Source organism: Pyricularia oryzae, chromosome 1 (assembly GCF_000002495.2).
Source record: "Pyricularia oryzae 70-15 chromosome 1, whole genome shotgun sequence".
NCBI lineage: Eukaryota > Fungi > Ascomycota > Sordariomycetes > Magnaporthales > Pyriculariaceae > Pyricularia > Pyricularia oryzae.
The window spans coordinates 7,591,485-7,606,605 of NC_017844.1; the positions used below are offsets into that span (position 1 = coordinate 7,591,485).

The following is a 15,121-nucleotide window of genomic DNA, read 5'->3' on the forward strand; positions in this document are numbered from 1 at the left end:
GCATTATGTAGAGGGTCAAAAACTGGGAGGCCTTTTGTTATTTTTTTTTCTTATTATCTGTTGACAGAAAACGCATGCAATTTTCCTAGCATCGTTTTATTTATTTATTTCTTTTTCTACTCAATCTCACTCACCCGACCCTCCCACCCGCATCTTGGTCCCCATCTACAGTCACAATGTCCACCAAGATGGAGTACGTTCGCCTCGGCAACAGCGGCCTCAAGGTCTCCAAGCTGATCCAAGGGTGCATGGTCTTTGGCGACCCGAACTGGCAGGGCTCGCCCTGGACTCTCGGCGAGGAGGACGGCATGAAGCTGCTCAAAAAGGCCTACGATCTGGGCATCAACACATGGGACACGGCCGACACGTACTCCAACGGGGCGTCCGAGGTGATTATCGGCAAGGCGCTCAAAAAGTACCAGATCCCACGGTCCAAGGTGGTGATCCTGTCCAAGATCTTCAACCCGGTCCTGGAAGACGGCAGCCGGCCTCCCAGCATCAACGACGGACCGTTGGTCAACCAGATGGGCCTGTCGCGCAAGCACGTCTTCAAGGCCGTCGACGACTGCCTGAAGCGTCTCGACACCGACTACATCGACGTGCTGCAGATCCACCGGCTGGACCGCGAGACGCCGCCCGAGGAGATCATGCGCGCCCTGCACGAGGTCGTCGTGTCGGGCAAGGTCCGGTACATTGGCGCGAGCAGCATGTACACGTGGGAGTTTGCCCGCCTGCAGTACACGGCCGAGCTCAAGGGGTGGACAAAGTTTATTTCCATGCAGCCCTTTTACAACCTGCTGTACCGGGAGGAGGAGCGCGAGATGATTCCCTTTTGCAACGCCACCGGAGTCGGCGTCATTCCCTGGTCGCCCCTGGCCAGGGGACTGCTGGCCCGCCCGGCAAAGAAGGAGGAGGGCGCACAGGAGTCGCTGAGGGAGCAGACCGATGCAAAGGCAAAGAAGTGGAACGAGTCCTCGAACCCGGCCATCATTGACCGGGTGCAGGAGGTTGCGGCCAAGAAGGGCGTCAGCATGGCTGTGTTGGCGACGGCGTGGGTGCTGCACAAGGGATGCGCACCGATCCTGGGTCTGAGCACAGAAAAGAGGATTGAGGAGGCTGTGGAGGCATTGAGCGTGAAGCTGACGGATGAGGAGCTGAGCTATTTAGAGGAGGAGTACCAACCCAGGACGGTTCAGGGAATGTAGGCAGGCAGTTGTTGGTAGGATGGTGGATGCACTGTGTAATATACCCAATCATACATAAAACATAACAGACTAGAAATAGTTCTAGACTAATTCAGAACCCCTGAAAGGAGACCTGAAAGGAGACCTGAAAGGAGACCTGACACCTAAATTGCATGTCTAGGTAAATGTGCCATCTGAAGTTGCTGCCACACAAGAGTATCATGTGAGCGGGGTAGCATACTATACTATGGTACCGTAGCATGGCCAAAACAACCTTGTAGCTGTCAAAGAAGCTGGCAAATTTAGTAGCTTCTGGGTGCAGACCGTTGGGCGAAAATCCTCTAGTCCAGGTCTAGAACAGATAGAACAGAACCACTACCAGATTCGGAATGTATGTGGTAAATGCCACAAGTGGTACACAGTACAAACAATCCGAGCAGTAGTTCACGGTGGTCCGATCTGTAGTTCGGCCAATGTCACCAACTAAATAAAAGTCAAGCATCAGAGCTCCATGCCATCGTAAGGGGGAATCATCATGGGATCCACCCAAGAACCCACATCATTAGGTAGGTATCTATCTAGATGTCCCACGTAGAAATCGGCCAGATTTCCAGCCGAGGCCACGGCTTTACCGAAGATATTAACTTTCTGGCCTGACTGCCTAATCTGCGGATTCGTTGTGATCTGTGTTCTTGTCAACAGCCTCGTTTTAACTAGTCAGCCCTATTAGCCACTTACTCTATTCCCCAAGTCTTTGGCATATCTCTTGCGACTAGTCTAGGTCTAGTCCCTAAACAGACCTTTTCCTATGTTTCCTGTCCGCCTCGACCACCCTGCTTAGCAACAGATACCACGACCCCGTTTCCTCCCACCTTCAGAGTAGTCTAGTTTGGAATTCTTCGTCTATTTGCGCAGCTCTCACCACACAGTTTACAGTCTACGATTCGCGCTTACAAAAAAGGGTCGTCGCATCAACCAACCAAAGGCGTTTGAAGTGTAGCTCAACGACCGGATTAGGCAAGGCGCGAGAATCTGGCTTGACGTGATGCCTCCCCGTGGAGACGATTTGTTTGCTGTCGGCGCCGCTGATGTCTGTATTCCATACCTGTATACTATTTTGGCATCTGCTTTGGCGATATCGCATGATTATCAACTCTCTTGGCGAGCAATTGACTTTACTGCCCAAGTATAAAAGCTCCTCTCTAATGGAACAATTGTGTTTCTCGCCATGGAATCGACTACATCGCTAAGGGGTTGGAACGTGTCAAACATCTGGTGCCTGATGCCATCTGGGCATCAGGTAGCTTACTCAAAATAGCCCTATGGCTTACCGATGCCGTGGTAGGCTATAGATACAAACTTTTGGTTACGTATTCATAACATATATTATTCCGCATTGACTCGCTCTGCGCCAGGTACCACATATGCGTTTCATGGACAAACGTCCAAGTCTTCAGACGAAGCCTCGAGATCAGGCAGGGATTCAATTGTCTCAATCATGCAGCCATGTTTTTGAATCATTATCTCGGTAACCGACAATATGCTATGTGACCATGACCAAGTCGGGTTGCTTGTTTGCGAGAAGCTTTAGACTTTTTGTTTAACTTAAAAGAGAGCTGATCTTCCGGTTGAAAGCATCTGGAACAAACCACGTCAGGAACACAGACAAACACGACCAGAGCTGGCCCTATTGTTTTACACTTTTGGATTTTGAGACTGGCAGGTCCAACAAAGTCGATTTCGTGTCGCTCCAACAGCCATGGCTGACACCAAGAGCTCGGCCGAGGACGTAAGCCCCATCGAGCGCGTCAACAAAGCCGACTCGGCAGGCACTTATTTCTCCGAGAAAAAGGATGCCCTCGACCAACAGTCGTCCCACGATAAACCGACCGCCGAGGAGCTGGTCACCCTCCGGCGCGTGGCCTCCAAGATCCCGCTCAACATCTACTCCATAGCCTTCATCCAGCTCTGCGAGCGCTTCTCCTGGTACGGAACCGTCATCGTCTATACCAACTTCATCCAGATGCCCATGCCCGAAGGCTCCACCACGGGCGCGCCCCTCACGCGAGACGGCCAACCGGGTGTCCTGGGCATGGGCCAACAAGCCTCGACCTCCATCACCCTCACAAACATGGCCATCGGAGCCTGCATGCCTCTCCTCGGCGCCTACATCGCGGACCAGCACCTCGGCCGCTACAAGACCATCTGCGCGGCGCTTGTGGTCGCCATCCTGGGTCACTTGGTCCTTGTTGTGGCCGCCTCCCCACCCGTGCTGGCGCAGGGACCCTCAAATGCCCTCGGCGCCCTCATCACCGGCATGCTGACCGTCAGTCTCGGCGCCGGGGGTTTCCTGCCAAACATCAGCCCCATGATCGCCGAGCAGATCGACACAGAAAAGGGTCCTCGAGTCACAGTCCTGCCCAAGACGGGCGAGCGCGTCATCGAGAATCCGGCCGTCACAATTAACCGTGTGTACAATTGGTTCTACCTCTTTATCAACATCGGTGCCTTGGTGGGCCAGATAAGCATGGTGTACGCCGAGGCATACGTCGGCTTCTGGCTGTCGTTCCTGCTGCCGGCCATTATCCTCTGCTTCTGCCCCTCCATCATGTGGTGGGGCCGCAAGCGCTTCAAGACCAGAAAGCCCACAGGCAGCGCCTTGAGCAAGGCCTTGAGGACCTTTTTGTTGGCCAACAAGGGGAGATGGCATATTCTGCCATGGGTCACCTATCAGAGGCTCAACGACGGGACGTTTTGGGAAAACGTCAAGCCGAGCAAGTTTGCGCCCGGAACGAAGCCCAAGTGGATGACCTTTGATGATGCCTGGGTTGATGAGCTGTGAGTATTGTTGTTTAGATGCAATCCCGAGTCAAAGGGAGGTGTTAGCTGACCATGCCTCAACCCAGACAACGCGGATTCGCCGCCTGCCAGGTGTTCCTTTGGTATCCCATTTACTGGCTGTCCTATGGCCAGATGAACAACAACCTGATCTCACAGGCGGCTACCATGAAGCTCGATGGAGTACCCAACGACCTGCTGACAAACCTAGATCCCATAACCTTGATCATGTGAGTTCAGGCACACCCAAAAAAAACCACTGAACATGGCTCATCGTAGCTAATGCCATCACCTAGCTTGATCCCCATCTTCGACTTTGTCATCTACCCCTTCCTCCGCAAGCACAAGATCAACTTCACGCCCCTAAAGAAGATCACAGCCGGCTTCCTAGTAGGCGGCGCGGGCATGATCTGGGCGGCCGTGGTACAGAACAGCATCTACAGCCTCTCCGAGTGCGGCAACATGGCATCCGGCACGACGGCCACCGGCGACCAGTGCCCGCCCGCAACCCTGTCGGTGTGGGCGCAGACGGGGTCGTACGTCCTAATCGCGCTGTCCGAAATCCTGGCCTCCATCACGTCGCTCGAGTACGCCTTCAGCAAGGCGCCCAAGAACATGCGCTCCACGGTCCAGGCCATCGCCATGTTCATGACGGCCATCAGCAGCGCCCTGGCCGTGGCGTTTGTGCCGCTCAGCACCGACCCGTTGCTGGTGTGGAACTACGGGAGCACGGCCGTCATCGCCATTGTCGGAGGCGCCTTGTTCTGGTGGGTCTTTAGGGAGTTGGATAGCAAGGAGGGCGAGCTCAATGAACTCCCAGAGGGCAAGTTGTTTGCCGACAGGGATGAGGAGGACTAGGCGTCGGTCGACGTGAAGATGAGGACTAATTACTTCCGGTAGAGAAGGTGTATATAATATTTACTGTGGCGTTAATTTCAATGTTGCCGGTACTTTCAAGTTTCCAGTGTGTGGAGCTACCGACAGAGAGTGGGGCGATCTCCAAATTACCTTGGCAATCAGCTTTAGGCGCATCATCAATTTAGCTTTAAGCTCCGAGCTTCCCACGACAGTAGTACAGTACCAATCGCACCCATACCATACCAAGCTCCAGAGCCCCAAGTCTCAAACGCGAGCGTCTGTCCCATTGACGAAGCTGTTACCGAAACTGTCACTGCTGCATCATCTTCGCACAAGTTAAACAACATCTAAACCAACTCGCACCCACCGGCCTCGCATAGCCATCACCATGTCAGCCTCCCAACTCCTCCGTCGAGCCACAACGCGACAACCACGCCTCTTCCGCCTCGGTCCCTTCAGACGCAGATACACCACCCCGCCGCCGGAACCCACAAAACCGGCATCCGAAGCAACCCCACCCTCCGCCATCCGCCGCATCGTTGCCCGGCTGCCCCGGCCTCTGCGACCCTACGTCGCGCGCCTCGAGTCGGCCCCGCTGTCACACGCCGCCGCGTTCCTGATCCTGCACGAGCTTACCGCCATCGTCCCCTTGCTGGCCCTGTTCGCTCTCTTCCACTACACTGACCTGCACGTCGCCCCCGTGGCATGGGTCACTGAGCGCTATGGGTCGTACGTAGAGGAGGGGTTGGGCAAGTTTGAGCGCTACTTTCGGCGCAAGGGCTGGTTCGGGCTGGACAAGACTGCTGCCGAGGATGGCGAGCAGGACTCGAGTGTCGACGCGCTCACCAAGGTCCAGGCCGCGCATGGTCCCTACCGCGTCGTTGTGGAGGTTGCGCTCGCCTACGCCATCACCAAGGCCATGTTGCCTCTGAGGATAGCGGGTAGCTTGTGGGCTACTCCCTGGTTTGCCGGGGTTATTGTGCGGGCCAAGTCCTTTTTTCGGAAGAGGTAGCCGCCAACTACACATACGACTTGAACAATTAACCCTGCAGTACAAGGGATGCTTGAGACTGATTTTTCTGCATTGTCTATCTAATCTGCCTTGTACAGCCTGTGTCTGACATGAGCAATCGCCCTTGCCTTGATACATCCGGCCGAGTCAAGTATAGTTGACATTCAATCCGTCACCAAAAGTCTCTTTTGTTGTATTTCCCTCTTCGAGAAGCTTACGGCTTCTCGTAGATCCAGGAAGCCTGCGAGGCCTGGTAGCTGACGACCTCACCCTCCTTGAACCAAAGGGCGATCTCCTTCTTGGCGTTCTCGACGCTGTCGGAGCCGTGGCAGACGTTGCGGCCAACGTCGATGGCGTAGTCACTGTGAGAGAGAGCCTTAGTATCATGTTGTACATCTTCGACGGGTCAGGGTTCGCAACTTACCCACGGATGGTGCCAGGGGCCGAGGCAAGGGGGTTGGTGGCACCGAGGAGAGCTATACGTTGTTAGTTCATGCTTGGGCTGGGATGGATGGGGGGTGCCACATACTACGGCCGGTCTTGACGGCGTCACGGCCCTCCCAGACCATGGCGGCAATGGGGCCGCTGTTCATGTCTGCAGGTTGGTCTGTTAGCTTGGTCGTCTCAACTTCAATGATAACAGTGGGAAACACTTACACTCAACGAGGCCAGCGAAGAAGGGCTTGTCCTTCAGGTCGGCGTCTGCATAGTCATTGTCAGTCGAAGCTCAAAATGCTCATGGATGCTTCAGAGAACGTACAGTGCTGCTCGAGGTGGGCCTTGCCGGGGGTAACCAGCTTGATGGCAACCAGCTTGTAGCTACGAGGCAAGAGTTTGTCAGTTGCACTGTAAATGTCAAGAAATAGCAGTGGAAGCGGCCTAGGACTTACCCGCGCTGCTCGAAGCGGGAGATGATGGGGCCGACCAGACCGCGCTGTTTTCCAAATTTGTTAGAGCTTTTTCATGATGCTGTCTGAGGTAACATTCTGTCACCATACCTGGACGCCGTCGGGCTTGATGGCAATGAAGCTATAAATATGGTCAGCGAGAGTCGAGCAATGAATGGGGAGCTGTATTAGAAGTCTATATAGTAGACTACAGTCACCCAGGATAGATAATGACAACTCACGTCTGCTCAGTAGACATTTTGGCGGTGTTTTTGTAGATGGTGGGAGGAATTGGAGTACTAGGTTCTTGAACGTAAATGACAGAAGCTCGGCCTGGCTTTTGTAGGTGGTAAAAATTCACCAGACTGAGGAGGAGGCATAGCAGCAACGCAAAATTTGGCGGGGTAAATATTTTCTGCCTTTGCTGGTGCCCAAGCTTGATGGCGGGGTCTCCCGTCGTGGCGCCGTTGCTGCTGGGCTTGGGCTTGGGCTGCGAATCGGGGGAAGCCATGGTCGATAAACAGACCCGTAGTGCTTTATGCAACAATGGAGGATCACACTGGGCAAAAACGGGACGGTGGTGCAGCTAGACTAAATGGTGTCGTCGATCGAGTTGGACATGTACGGAGTACAGTGATTGTTGTTGACATTGACAAAGAGGACAGCCAGTTGTTTCCGATGATTTCTGTTCAGTCGGCAGCCTTTGCGAATCTACTTCTTTGTCAAGATGAACCAAATAAAACAGCAGTTTGAACCAGCCCCTGGAAAAGCCACCGACGACGTACTGGCGCAGTTATCCCGCTTAAGTGCAAGCGCAGGAGGTAGAGTTGGTGCCGTTTAAGGCAAGGTACTTAGTAATGTGCCGGTAGATGAACGTAGATCTAGCGGGGGAGCACATTGCTTTTGGTGGCCTACTATCTATCACTTGGCAACGTTGAAGTTCGCTTTCACCTCACCGTTAGTTCTCTTCTTTCCATCTTGAATTTGCCATCTTGTTTTCTTCAATTGAGGTATGTTCCATACTTTCTTAATTCGACTTGGATGTCCAAGGTACCTGACCTGAAGCATCTTTGTCCCGCACTGTTGAGGTGGGTACGTCAGACTGACGCTAGTCCATATTCGTCATAGCCCACAGGGAAACTGGACAGCTTGACGGAGCTCGATTCGGCGAGAGTGTTGAGAAGTGAACCTCTGCAACCATTGTGCGTGCAGGCCACCTACTACCTGCGGCTAAAGAATACATATTTACAAAATGCGGTCCTCCAGCTGGAGCTGGGCGACAGTCTTCTGTCTCCTATTCTCCCTCTTTACGCCGGTATTCATGGTCAAGGAGCATGACTTCAAGAAGTGCGATCAGTCCGGCTTTTGCAAGCGTAATCGGGCCTATGCCGATGCAGCCACCAGCTCTACCTGGTCATCCCCATACAATGTCTTTGCCGAGTCCGTCGCCTTGAAGGACGGCAAACTCGAGGCCATAATCCTTAAAACCATCGCTGAAGATGGCGCAACTGTCCGACTGCCATTGACCGTATCGTTCCTCAAGTCAGGCACCGCCCGTGTCACCGTCGACGAAGAGAAGCGTCTGAACAAGGACATTGAGCTCAGGCATGGCAGCAACGCCCGCAAAGAGCGCTACAATGAAGCTGAGAAGTTTGCCATTGTCGGTGGCTTGGATGTAGATGCCGAGGCCAAGGTTTCGTTTGAGGACAAGGACCAGATCACCGTCAAGTTCGGCCCCGAGGGCAAGTTCGAGGCCCACATCAAGTTTGCCCCCTTCGGCATCGACTTCAAGAGGGACGGCAGCAGCCAGATCAAGTTCAACGACCGTGGACTTCTGAACATGGAGCACTGGCGGCCCAAGATTGACAAGGCCGAGTACGAGAAGGACTCCGAGGGCGAGAACAAGGACGAAAACAAGGAAGAGAAGCCACAAGGCGAGGACGAGAGCACCTGGTGGGAGGAGACTTTTGGAGGCAACACGGACACCAAGCCTCGTGGCCCCGAGAGTATTGGTCTTGACATATCTTTCGTCGACTACGAGCACGTCTTTGGTATCCCATCGCACGCCGGCCCCTTGTCTCTGAAGGAGACACGCGGTGGTGATGGTAACTACAACGAGCCCTACCGTTTCTACAACCTCGATGTCTTTGAGTACATACTCGACAGCCCCATGAGTCTTTACGGAGCCATTCCATTTATGCAGGCTCACCGCAAGGACTCTACTGTCGGTGTCTTCTGGCTGAACGCAGCCGAGACTTGGATTGACATCACCAAGGCCAAGTCGTCCAAGAACCCCATGGCTCTCGGACTGGGCTCAAAGAAGACCACTCAGACACACTGGATCTCCGAGAGCGGACTCCTGGACGTCTTTGTCTTCCTGGGCCCCAGCCCGAAGGATGTCATCCAGAAGTACGGCGAGTTGACTGGCTTCACCGCCATGCCGCAAGAATTCTCCCTGGGCTACCACCAGTGCCGTTGGAACTACATCTCCGACGACGATGTTAAGGATGTCGACCGTAAGATGGATAAGTTCCACATTCCTTACGACGTCATCTGGCTCGATATCGAATACACCGATGGCAAGAAGTACTTCACCTGGGACAAGGACATGTTCAAGGACCCCCTTGGCATGACCAAGAAGCTTGATGAGCACGGCCGCAAGCTCGTTGTCATTATTGATCCGCACATCAAGAATGAGGCCGGATACCCGGTCGTCGAGGAGATGAAATCCAAGGACTTGGCAGTCAAGACCAAGGATGGCAGTATTTTCGAGGGTTGGTGCTGGCCTGGTGCTTCCCACTACATCGATGCCTTCAACTCCAAGGCTGTTGAGTGGTGGAAGACCCTCTTCCAATACTCTTCATTCACCGGCACCGCCGAGAATGTCTTTATCTGGAACGACATGAATGAGCCGTCTGTCTTCAACGGACCAGAGGTCAGCATGCCCAAGGATAACCTGCACCACGGCAACTGGGAGCACAGAGATGTGCACAACCTCAACGGCATGACTTTCCACAACGCCACTCACCAAGCCCTCATCTCCCGGAAGCCCGGTGAGAAGCGTCGGCCTTTCGTCCTCACCCGATCCTTCTTCGCAGGCTCGCAGCGTCTCGGTGCCATGTGGACTGGTGACAACCAGGCTTCCTGGGAGCATCTCGGCGCCGCCACCCCCATGCTGCTGAGCCAAGGTATTGCCGGATTCCCATTCTCCGGTGCCGACGTGGGTGGATTCTTTGGCAACCCCGAGAGTGACCTGATGGCCCGTTGGTACCAGGCCGGTGCCTTCTACCCATTCTTCCGTGGCCACGCCCACATCGATGCCCGTCGCCGTGAGCCCTACCTTATCGGAGAGCCTTACACTTCCATCGTGACCAAGGCGCTCCGTCTTCGCTACAGTCTGCTTCCCTCGTGGTACACCACCTTCCAGCAGGCCGCAACCCAGGGCACACCCATTATCCGGCCCATGTTCTACACACACCCGTCCGACGAGGGTGGCTTCGCTATCGACGACCAGTTCTTTGTCGGTGAGACTGGTCTCCTCCACAAGCCTGTGGTCGAGAAGGACAAGGAAACGGTGGACATTTACATCCCTGACGACGAGGTGTACTACAACTACTTCACCTACGGTGCCATCGCTACCACCAAGGGCAAGCGCACAACCATGCCTGCCCCTCTGGACACGATCCCGCTCCTAATGCGCGGCGGCCACATCCTTGCCCGCAGGGATATCCCCCGCCGGTCAAGCGCCCTCATGCGCTTTGACCCGTACACTCTCGTGGTCACATATCCCAAGTCTGGCCGCAAGGCTGAGGGTTCGCTGTACGTTGACGACGGCGACAGCTTCGACTACGAGACGCAGCAGTACGTGCACCGCAAGTTCGTGCTTGAGGACAACACCATCTCGTCAGCCGACTTTGAGGGCCGTGACGAAGCTGCCTTGCGCAAGGTCAAGCCCGGTTCCTGGATGAAGTCGTTTGAGTCTGTGGTGGTGGACAAGATTGTTGTTTTGGGAGTGCCAGTGTCCAAGTCTGCAGGAGACAGCGTCTCGGTCACCGTGGAGGGCACTGGTGCTGACGGAAAGCCGGTCAAGAAGACGATCGAGGCCGAGCTGGTCAAGGTACCGACGCCTTATGTCGTTATTCGTGGCCTTGGTGCCCGTGTTTCGGCCGACTGGAAGGTTTCTTTAGCACTGTGAATGGGACGGATATTGGTCCGGTAGACAATAGATACTTATATCTGGGGACTGGGTAAAATGTACACTAAAAATTGAGCATTTTCATCCCCGCCGCACATTGGAGAATGACTGCCATGTCGTGACCGCGTGCCCGGTGTGGTATTAGGGAGATGTTCATAGAAACACCAGGGATTGGATCAAATCGAGCATCCACTTTACTTTGTGAGTGAGACGTGAGATGAGGCATGTTGGTTATAGCTCTGCAGCATTATTATTATGTAGCTTGTCATCCAAACCCACAATCCAAGGCTATACAAGACGTCCACAGCTCCGCCAGTCCCGCTCTATTTCTTTCACTTGCCGTTAGTTCGACTAAAACTTGCCAAGCATCAAGTTGCCCAGCATCTCACGACCAGTGACCACAGTGGTTTGCCACAGGGTGGGGAAGTCGAGGGTGCTGCTGAGGCCGTCGGCAAAGCCAAAGAATAGCATGGGCGGGATCCAGCCGCGGGCGTACTCGAGAGCGAAGCAGCCCTCAGGCATCTTGTACTGCTTGACGGTGCCGCGGCGGAGGTGGTGGACGCTGCCGGCAGGGTAGACCTCGGGCTCGTACTCTCCGGGAACGTAAGCCCACTGCTCGCCGGTCAGGATGTTGAAGTAGTCGTCGGCGGTGTGGCGGCCGGTGTGGCCCTCAGTTCCGATGGCGGTGCCGAAGATGATGAGGTACTCGGTGACGCCTGTGTGTGTGTCAGTTGACTTGTTGCAAAACGAAGGGCGTTGTTTTGGAGAGCAAAAAAAAGGAGAAAAAAAACTCACTGGCATGGATGATGTACATGCCACCCATGGCACCGCCGGCATTGTTAAAAACCCATTCCTCCTGAACGCTGATGTACTTGGTCGTCTCGGGGCGGGCGCGCAGCTCGTCGACAATGTGGCCTACAATGGCGCGCGTGTTGTTGCCGTGCTGGGCGATGGCCTGGGTGGACAGCTCGTGCAGGTGCTTGTGGTCAAAGACGTAGAAGGATTCGAGGCGCTGCTCGGCAAGGTAAACGAGCGGCGAGACGACGGCCAGGAGGACAGCCACGAAGCGGAGGAACCCGCTGATTGGGGACGACATGGTTGCTGGTGGGTGCTTTCGGACACAAAAAAAGAGAGTATTGAGGAAAGAATGAAGGAATGGATGCGTGCAGGGCACGCGATGAAATTAATGTAGTCTTGGTTTCAGGGGTACAAAAAGCATAATGAGATTTGTTGACGAGATTTTTACAGCCTGATTTTTTCTTCAGTGATTTCCCATCCTTGTTGTCGGTCCCCGAGGTTACCGAATTCCTGGGCAGATAACCCCTGCCATCGTCATTTTCCCAGGGTCTAATACCTAGGTTTTCCCCGCTTAATCGATGACTGACCAATCATAGAAAAGAATGAGCCCTGCACGTCATAGGAAGACCCTGCCGGAATATGAGCTGCCGTCTGGCGCCACTTCGGGCCCGGGGCAGAAAGGCATCCGGCGGTCAATCCGTGCAAGCCGTGGTTCGTATGTAGACTATGGAAACGAGATCTAGGTCTAGTGCTAGATTTAAACTTGATTCAGGTTCATGTCACATCTCATCATTAAAGTGTAGCTACCGCTCTACTATGTAGAAGAATACTGTAATTTTGGCTCCAGTGTTGTGGAATCTGGTCTCCCATACCAAAGCTACCAGCCCAGCTGTGCTCGCTTGATCCGTTGAGGCTTCTTTGCAGCATCGTTCATAATCTTTTCCAGAAGTTTGCTGTAGAATTTAGGTGTTAGCGTGGACCCCCGCAAAGACGTATGTAGTTAGCAAAAAAAAAAAACTTACCTGACTGGCAACCCATTCCGTTGTCCCTCCTCTCGGGCCTGCGCCGCCAACTCCATATCGTGTTTTGTGTGCTCTTTCATATGTTCTAGTACCTTCAACCTCTGTATTGACTCTTTTGCGGACCGCACTACATGCCCGCAGCCCGCTTCTGAGCAAACCCATGTATCCATTGGGCCAGTCGGCTTTTCCGTCTGCAGAGGGTACGAACGGAGCACGACCTTAGTCGCCGTACCGCCAATACCACTATCGGATTCATCACTGGACTCGTCATCGGTGTTTTCCGTGCTCGGGGTTTGTGGTGTTTGCGCCGCTTCGGCTTTGGACATTTTGGCCGGTCTGCCCCGGCGCTTAGGCATTGAACTTGGCCCTACCAGACTTTGCTCGGCAGCAATTTCATCGTCGTCATCGACATCCATTTCTTCCAATGGACGTTTTTTCGCAACAGACAGGCTTAGGCGTGGTGTTTTGCCAGCACCAGCATAAGGCCTATTCGGAACACGGCTAGGCGTGGCAACTTCCTCCACCGAGACGCTTGTCCGATGTTGACGACGCACAAGCCTTTCAGGTATCTCGTCAATGGATTGCAAGTGAACCAGCTTGGTGATGGGCTCCTTGGCTTCCTTTTGCAACCCCTCCCATAATACCGTCCCCTTCCATCGCTCCGGGTCCAAGTTTTTTAGTAGATCGGCTGCGTATAGTTGCAGAATTTCCTTGGGGATGGAATAAGCCGAGTTGGGAAGCTTGCATTTTTTGTACATCTCAGATGTAAATTTGCCATAGGTACTTCTGCAACCTGCATCTGATTCCGCGGCGATTTCTTCCAAAAGAGTAATAATGGTGGGTATGTTGGTCGCCGGGAGATTTGTTGCAAGGCCGCTTTTAACGACCGTGGGAGATATATGCACAGAAGTAGGTGCAGATTTGGGCGCCCGTTTAGTAGACGGAGGTCCAGAAGGTGGAAGTTTACTGGGCTCCGGCTCCGCACCTTTGGAAGATTCGGCGATGGTAGTAGTTCCGGACATTTCGATATCGACCGACAATCTTGTTCGCGAATTAGTGGCCGCCGCCTCAGTAGCATTTTTTATTTTTTGTGCTTCAAGTTTGGCGACAATATCGGGATGTCTTTTATGCATCCAATGGAAAAAGCTTGTCTTGCCCCAATCGAAGTCCGACTGTTGATCGAACTGGTCGAGAAGAAACAGAGCGTGCTTATCGCATCGTTTTGCCACCTCAGAGAACAAGACGCCGTCGCCTGCCTTTGTGGCGTAATGGTAGAAAATCTCGTCTAGTCGAGCATTCAGCAGTGCTTGACGAATGGCCGCTTTGGACTTCCTCTTTTTCTCCTCGACAATCTGGTATGCAGTCATGATTTCCCAGTAAAGGGTAATGGCCTCAGACATGTCGAAATAGGTTTCGCGGTAGACCTTTGCAGGCTTGATCTCCATCCATCCACCAATAGACCATGCCCACAAGCACAACGGCTCGTAACCCACCGAAAATATGCTGCAGTTGGGTATTTGGACGTAAACGGATTTGCACCTGGGTATGACGACTAAAAAAAAAAAAAAAAAAAAAAAAAAAACCGTCAGCTGGGGACGGACATTGGTTAATTCGGGTTTGCCAGGTACCCACGTTGCTCTTCTGTATCCTCTTCCACAATCATTTTTCCTTTGACGATAAACGGACCGTCCAGTGTCACTTCGAGGAGATTCGCCATAGTCTTGCCATCCTGTCGGAATACAGTCGCATCCTGTAGGTCAAACATGGGGTCGTCAATATCAGGAGGACTTGGCAACCCCGTCGTTGTTGCAGGGCGAAGGACCTGGGCGATATCATGGTAAACGGGTGGACCTCGCGGGTCTATCGGGGTGCCTGAAGAGCGCGTGCGTCCGGATGGGTTTCCGGGAGGCACGACCCGCGGTCTAGGTCTAGGACCACTACCTCGACCTCCCATGGTTGCAGATGTGAGCCTGGTTGAGGTTGGCGATCGGAATCATTTACGCAGTGCAAGCTAAGGAAAGTTTTTGTCGGAGAAAAAAAAGTGAAGAGGTCAATTTAGTAAGGTGATGGACTTATTGAGTAGTAAGAGTATGTGGTTGAAATCAGCGTAGACTGTCCAGGTGTTGATGTACCAGGTAAGTCAAGTAAGGTCTAAACAATGACGGTCGGATAGGACGCGTGATGTGATCCCTTACCCAACGCGACGGTCGGTGGGGTAAGCAATTAAGATGGTTGGAGAGAGCACATGCAGTTGGCAGTTTCGCGTAACCCAACCCCGCAAAGAAAGCTCGTCCCGCTGCGGACCCCTGCAGCTTGCCGCAATCGCC

At 53.6% G+C, this 15,121-nt stretch overlaps 7 protein-coding genes across 7 annotated transcripts; 4 read left to right on the forward strand and 3 right to left on the reverse strand.

Annotated features, from left to right (window-relative positions):
• Positions 1-176: 176 nt before the first annotated feature.
• MGG_08619 (aryl-alcohol dehydrogenase) lies at positions 177-1,352 on the forward strand (the record flags this gene model as incomplete). The annotated part of the gene is made up of 2 exons (XM_003710999.1): positions 177-1,201; positions 1,301-1,352. The coding sequence occupies 2 exons, from the start codon at positions 177-179 to the stop codon at positions 1,350-1,352; spliced, it is 1,077 nt and encodes a 358-aa protein (XP_003711047.1).
• Positions 1,353-2,943: 1,591 nt separating this feature from the next.
• Positions 2,944-4,880, forward strand: MGG_08620 (peptide transporter PTR2-A; the record flags this gene model as incomplete). The annotated part of the gene is made up of 3 exons (XM_003711000.1): positions 2,944-4,022; positions 4,091-4,252; positions 4,319-4,880. The coding sequence occupies 3 exons, from the start codon at positions 2,944-2,946 to the stop codon at positions 4,878-4,880; spliced, it is 1,803 nt and encodes a 600-aa protein (XP_003711048.1).
• Positions 4,881-5,160: 280 nt separating this feature from the next.
• MGG_08621 (uncharacterized protein) lies at positions 5,161-6,053 on the forward strand (the record flags this gene model as incomplete). Its single annotated transcript, XM_003711001.1, has 2 exons — positions 5,161-5,859; positions 5,991-6,053. The coding sequence occupies exons 1-2, from the start codon at positions 5,269-5,271 to the stop codon at positions 6,051-6,053; spliced, it is 654 nt and encodes a 217-aa protein (XP_003711049.1). The 5' UTR covers positions 5,161-5,268.
• On the reverse strand, positions 5,945-8,665 carry MGG_08622 (nucleoside diphosphate kinase). Its single transcript, XM_003711002.1, has 8 exons — positions 7,022-8,665; positions 6,891-6,921; positions 6,783-6,826; positions 6,653-6,711; positions 6,550-6,594; positions 6,422-6,487; positions 6,317-6,368; positions 5,945-6,254 (listed from the first exon to the last, which is right to left on the reverse strand). The coding sequence occupies exons 1-8, from the start codon at positions 7,288-7,290 to the stop codon at positions 6,107-6,109; spliced, it is 714 nt and encodes a 237-aa protein (XP_003711050.1). The 5' UTR covers positions 7,291-8,665; the 3' UTR covers positions 5,945-6,106.
• Positions 7,973-11,295, forward strand: MGG_08623 (neutral alpha-glucosidase AB). The gene has a single exon (XM_003711003.1). The coding sequence runs from the start codon at positions 8,032-8,034 to the stop codon at positions 10,972-10,974; it is 2,943 nt and encodes a 980-aa protein (XP_003711051.1). The 5' UTR covers positions 7,973-8,031; the 3' UTR covers positions 10,975-11,295.
• Positions 11,204-12,268, reverse strand: MGG_08624 (C-8 sterol isomerase). Its single transcript, XM_003711004.1, has 2 exons — positions 11,770-12,268; positions 11,204-11,690 (listed from the first exon to the last, which is right to left on the reverse strand). Exons 1-2 carry the CDS (start codon positions 12,068-12,070, stop codon positions 11,326-11,328), a joined length of 666 nt encoding a protein of 221 aa, XP_003711052.1. The 5' UTR covers positions 12,071-12,268; the 3' UTR covers positions 11,204-11,325.
• Positions 12,269-12,444: 176 nt separating this feature from the next.
• On the reverse strand, positions 12,445-15,007 carry MGG_08625 (uncharacterized protein). Its single transcript, XM_003711005.1, has 3 exons — positions 14,427-15,007; positions 12,795-14,346; positions 12,445-12,725 (listed from the first exon to the last, which is right to left on the reverse strand). The coding sequence occupies exons 1-3, from the start codon at positions 14,746-14,748 to the stop codon at positions 12,650-12,652; spliced, it is 1,950 nt and encodes a 649-aa protein (XP_003711053.1). The 5' UTR covers positions 14,749-15,007; the 3' UTR covers positions 12,445-12,649.
• Positions 15,008-15,121: the final 114 nt, after the last annotated feature.

Excerpts from the sequence above, each read along its gene's own strand:
- MGG_08623 (XM_003711003.1), top strand. The coding sequence starts at position 8,032 with ATGCGGTCCTCCAGCTGGAGCTGGGCGACAGTCTTCTGTCTCCTATTC.
- MGG_08624 (XM_003711004.1), bottom strand. The coding sequence starts at position 12,070 with ATGTCGTCCCCAATCAGCGGGTTCCTCCGCTTCGTGGCTGTCCTCCTG. Across the intron at positions 11,691-11,769 it reads CATGTACATCATCCATGCCA|GCGTCACCGAGTACCTCATC; the intron begins GTGAGTTTTTTT and ends ACACACACACAG.
- MGG_08625 (XM_003711005.1), bottom strand. The coding sequence starts at position 14,748 with ATGGGAGGTCGAGGTAGTGGTCCTAGACCTAGACCGCGGGTCGTGCCT. Across the intron at positions 14,347-14,426 it reads AGAGGATACAGAAGAGCAAC|TCGTCATACCCAGGTGCAAA; the intron begins GTGGGTACCTGG and ends TTTTTTTTTTAG. Across the intron at positions 12,726-12,794 it reads CGGAATGGGTTGCCAGTCAG|CAAACTTCTGGAAAAGATTA; the intron begins GTAAGTTTTTTT and ends TAAATTCTACAG.
- MGG_08622 (XM_003711002.1), bottom strand. The coding sequence starts at position 7,290 with ATGGCTTCCCCCGATTCGCAGCCCAAGCCCAAGCCCAGCAGCAACGGC. Across the intron at positions 6,712-6,782 it reads TCCCGCTTCGAGCAGCGCGG|CTACAAGCTGGTTGCCATCA; the intron begins GTAAGTCCTAGG and ends CTTGCCTCGTAG. Across the intron at positions 6,488-6,549 it reads CTTCGCTGGCCTCGTTGAGT|ACATGAACAGCGGCCCCATT; the intron begins GTAAGTGTTTCC and ends ACCAACCTGCAG.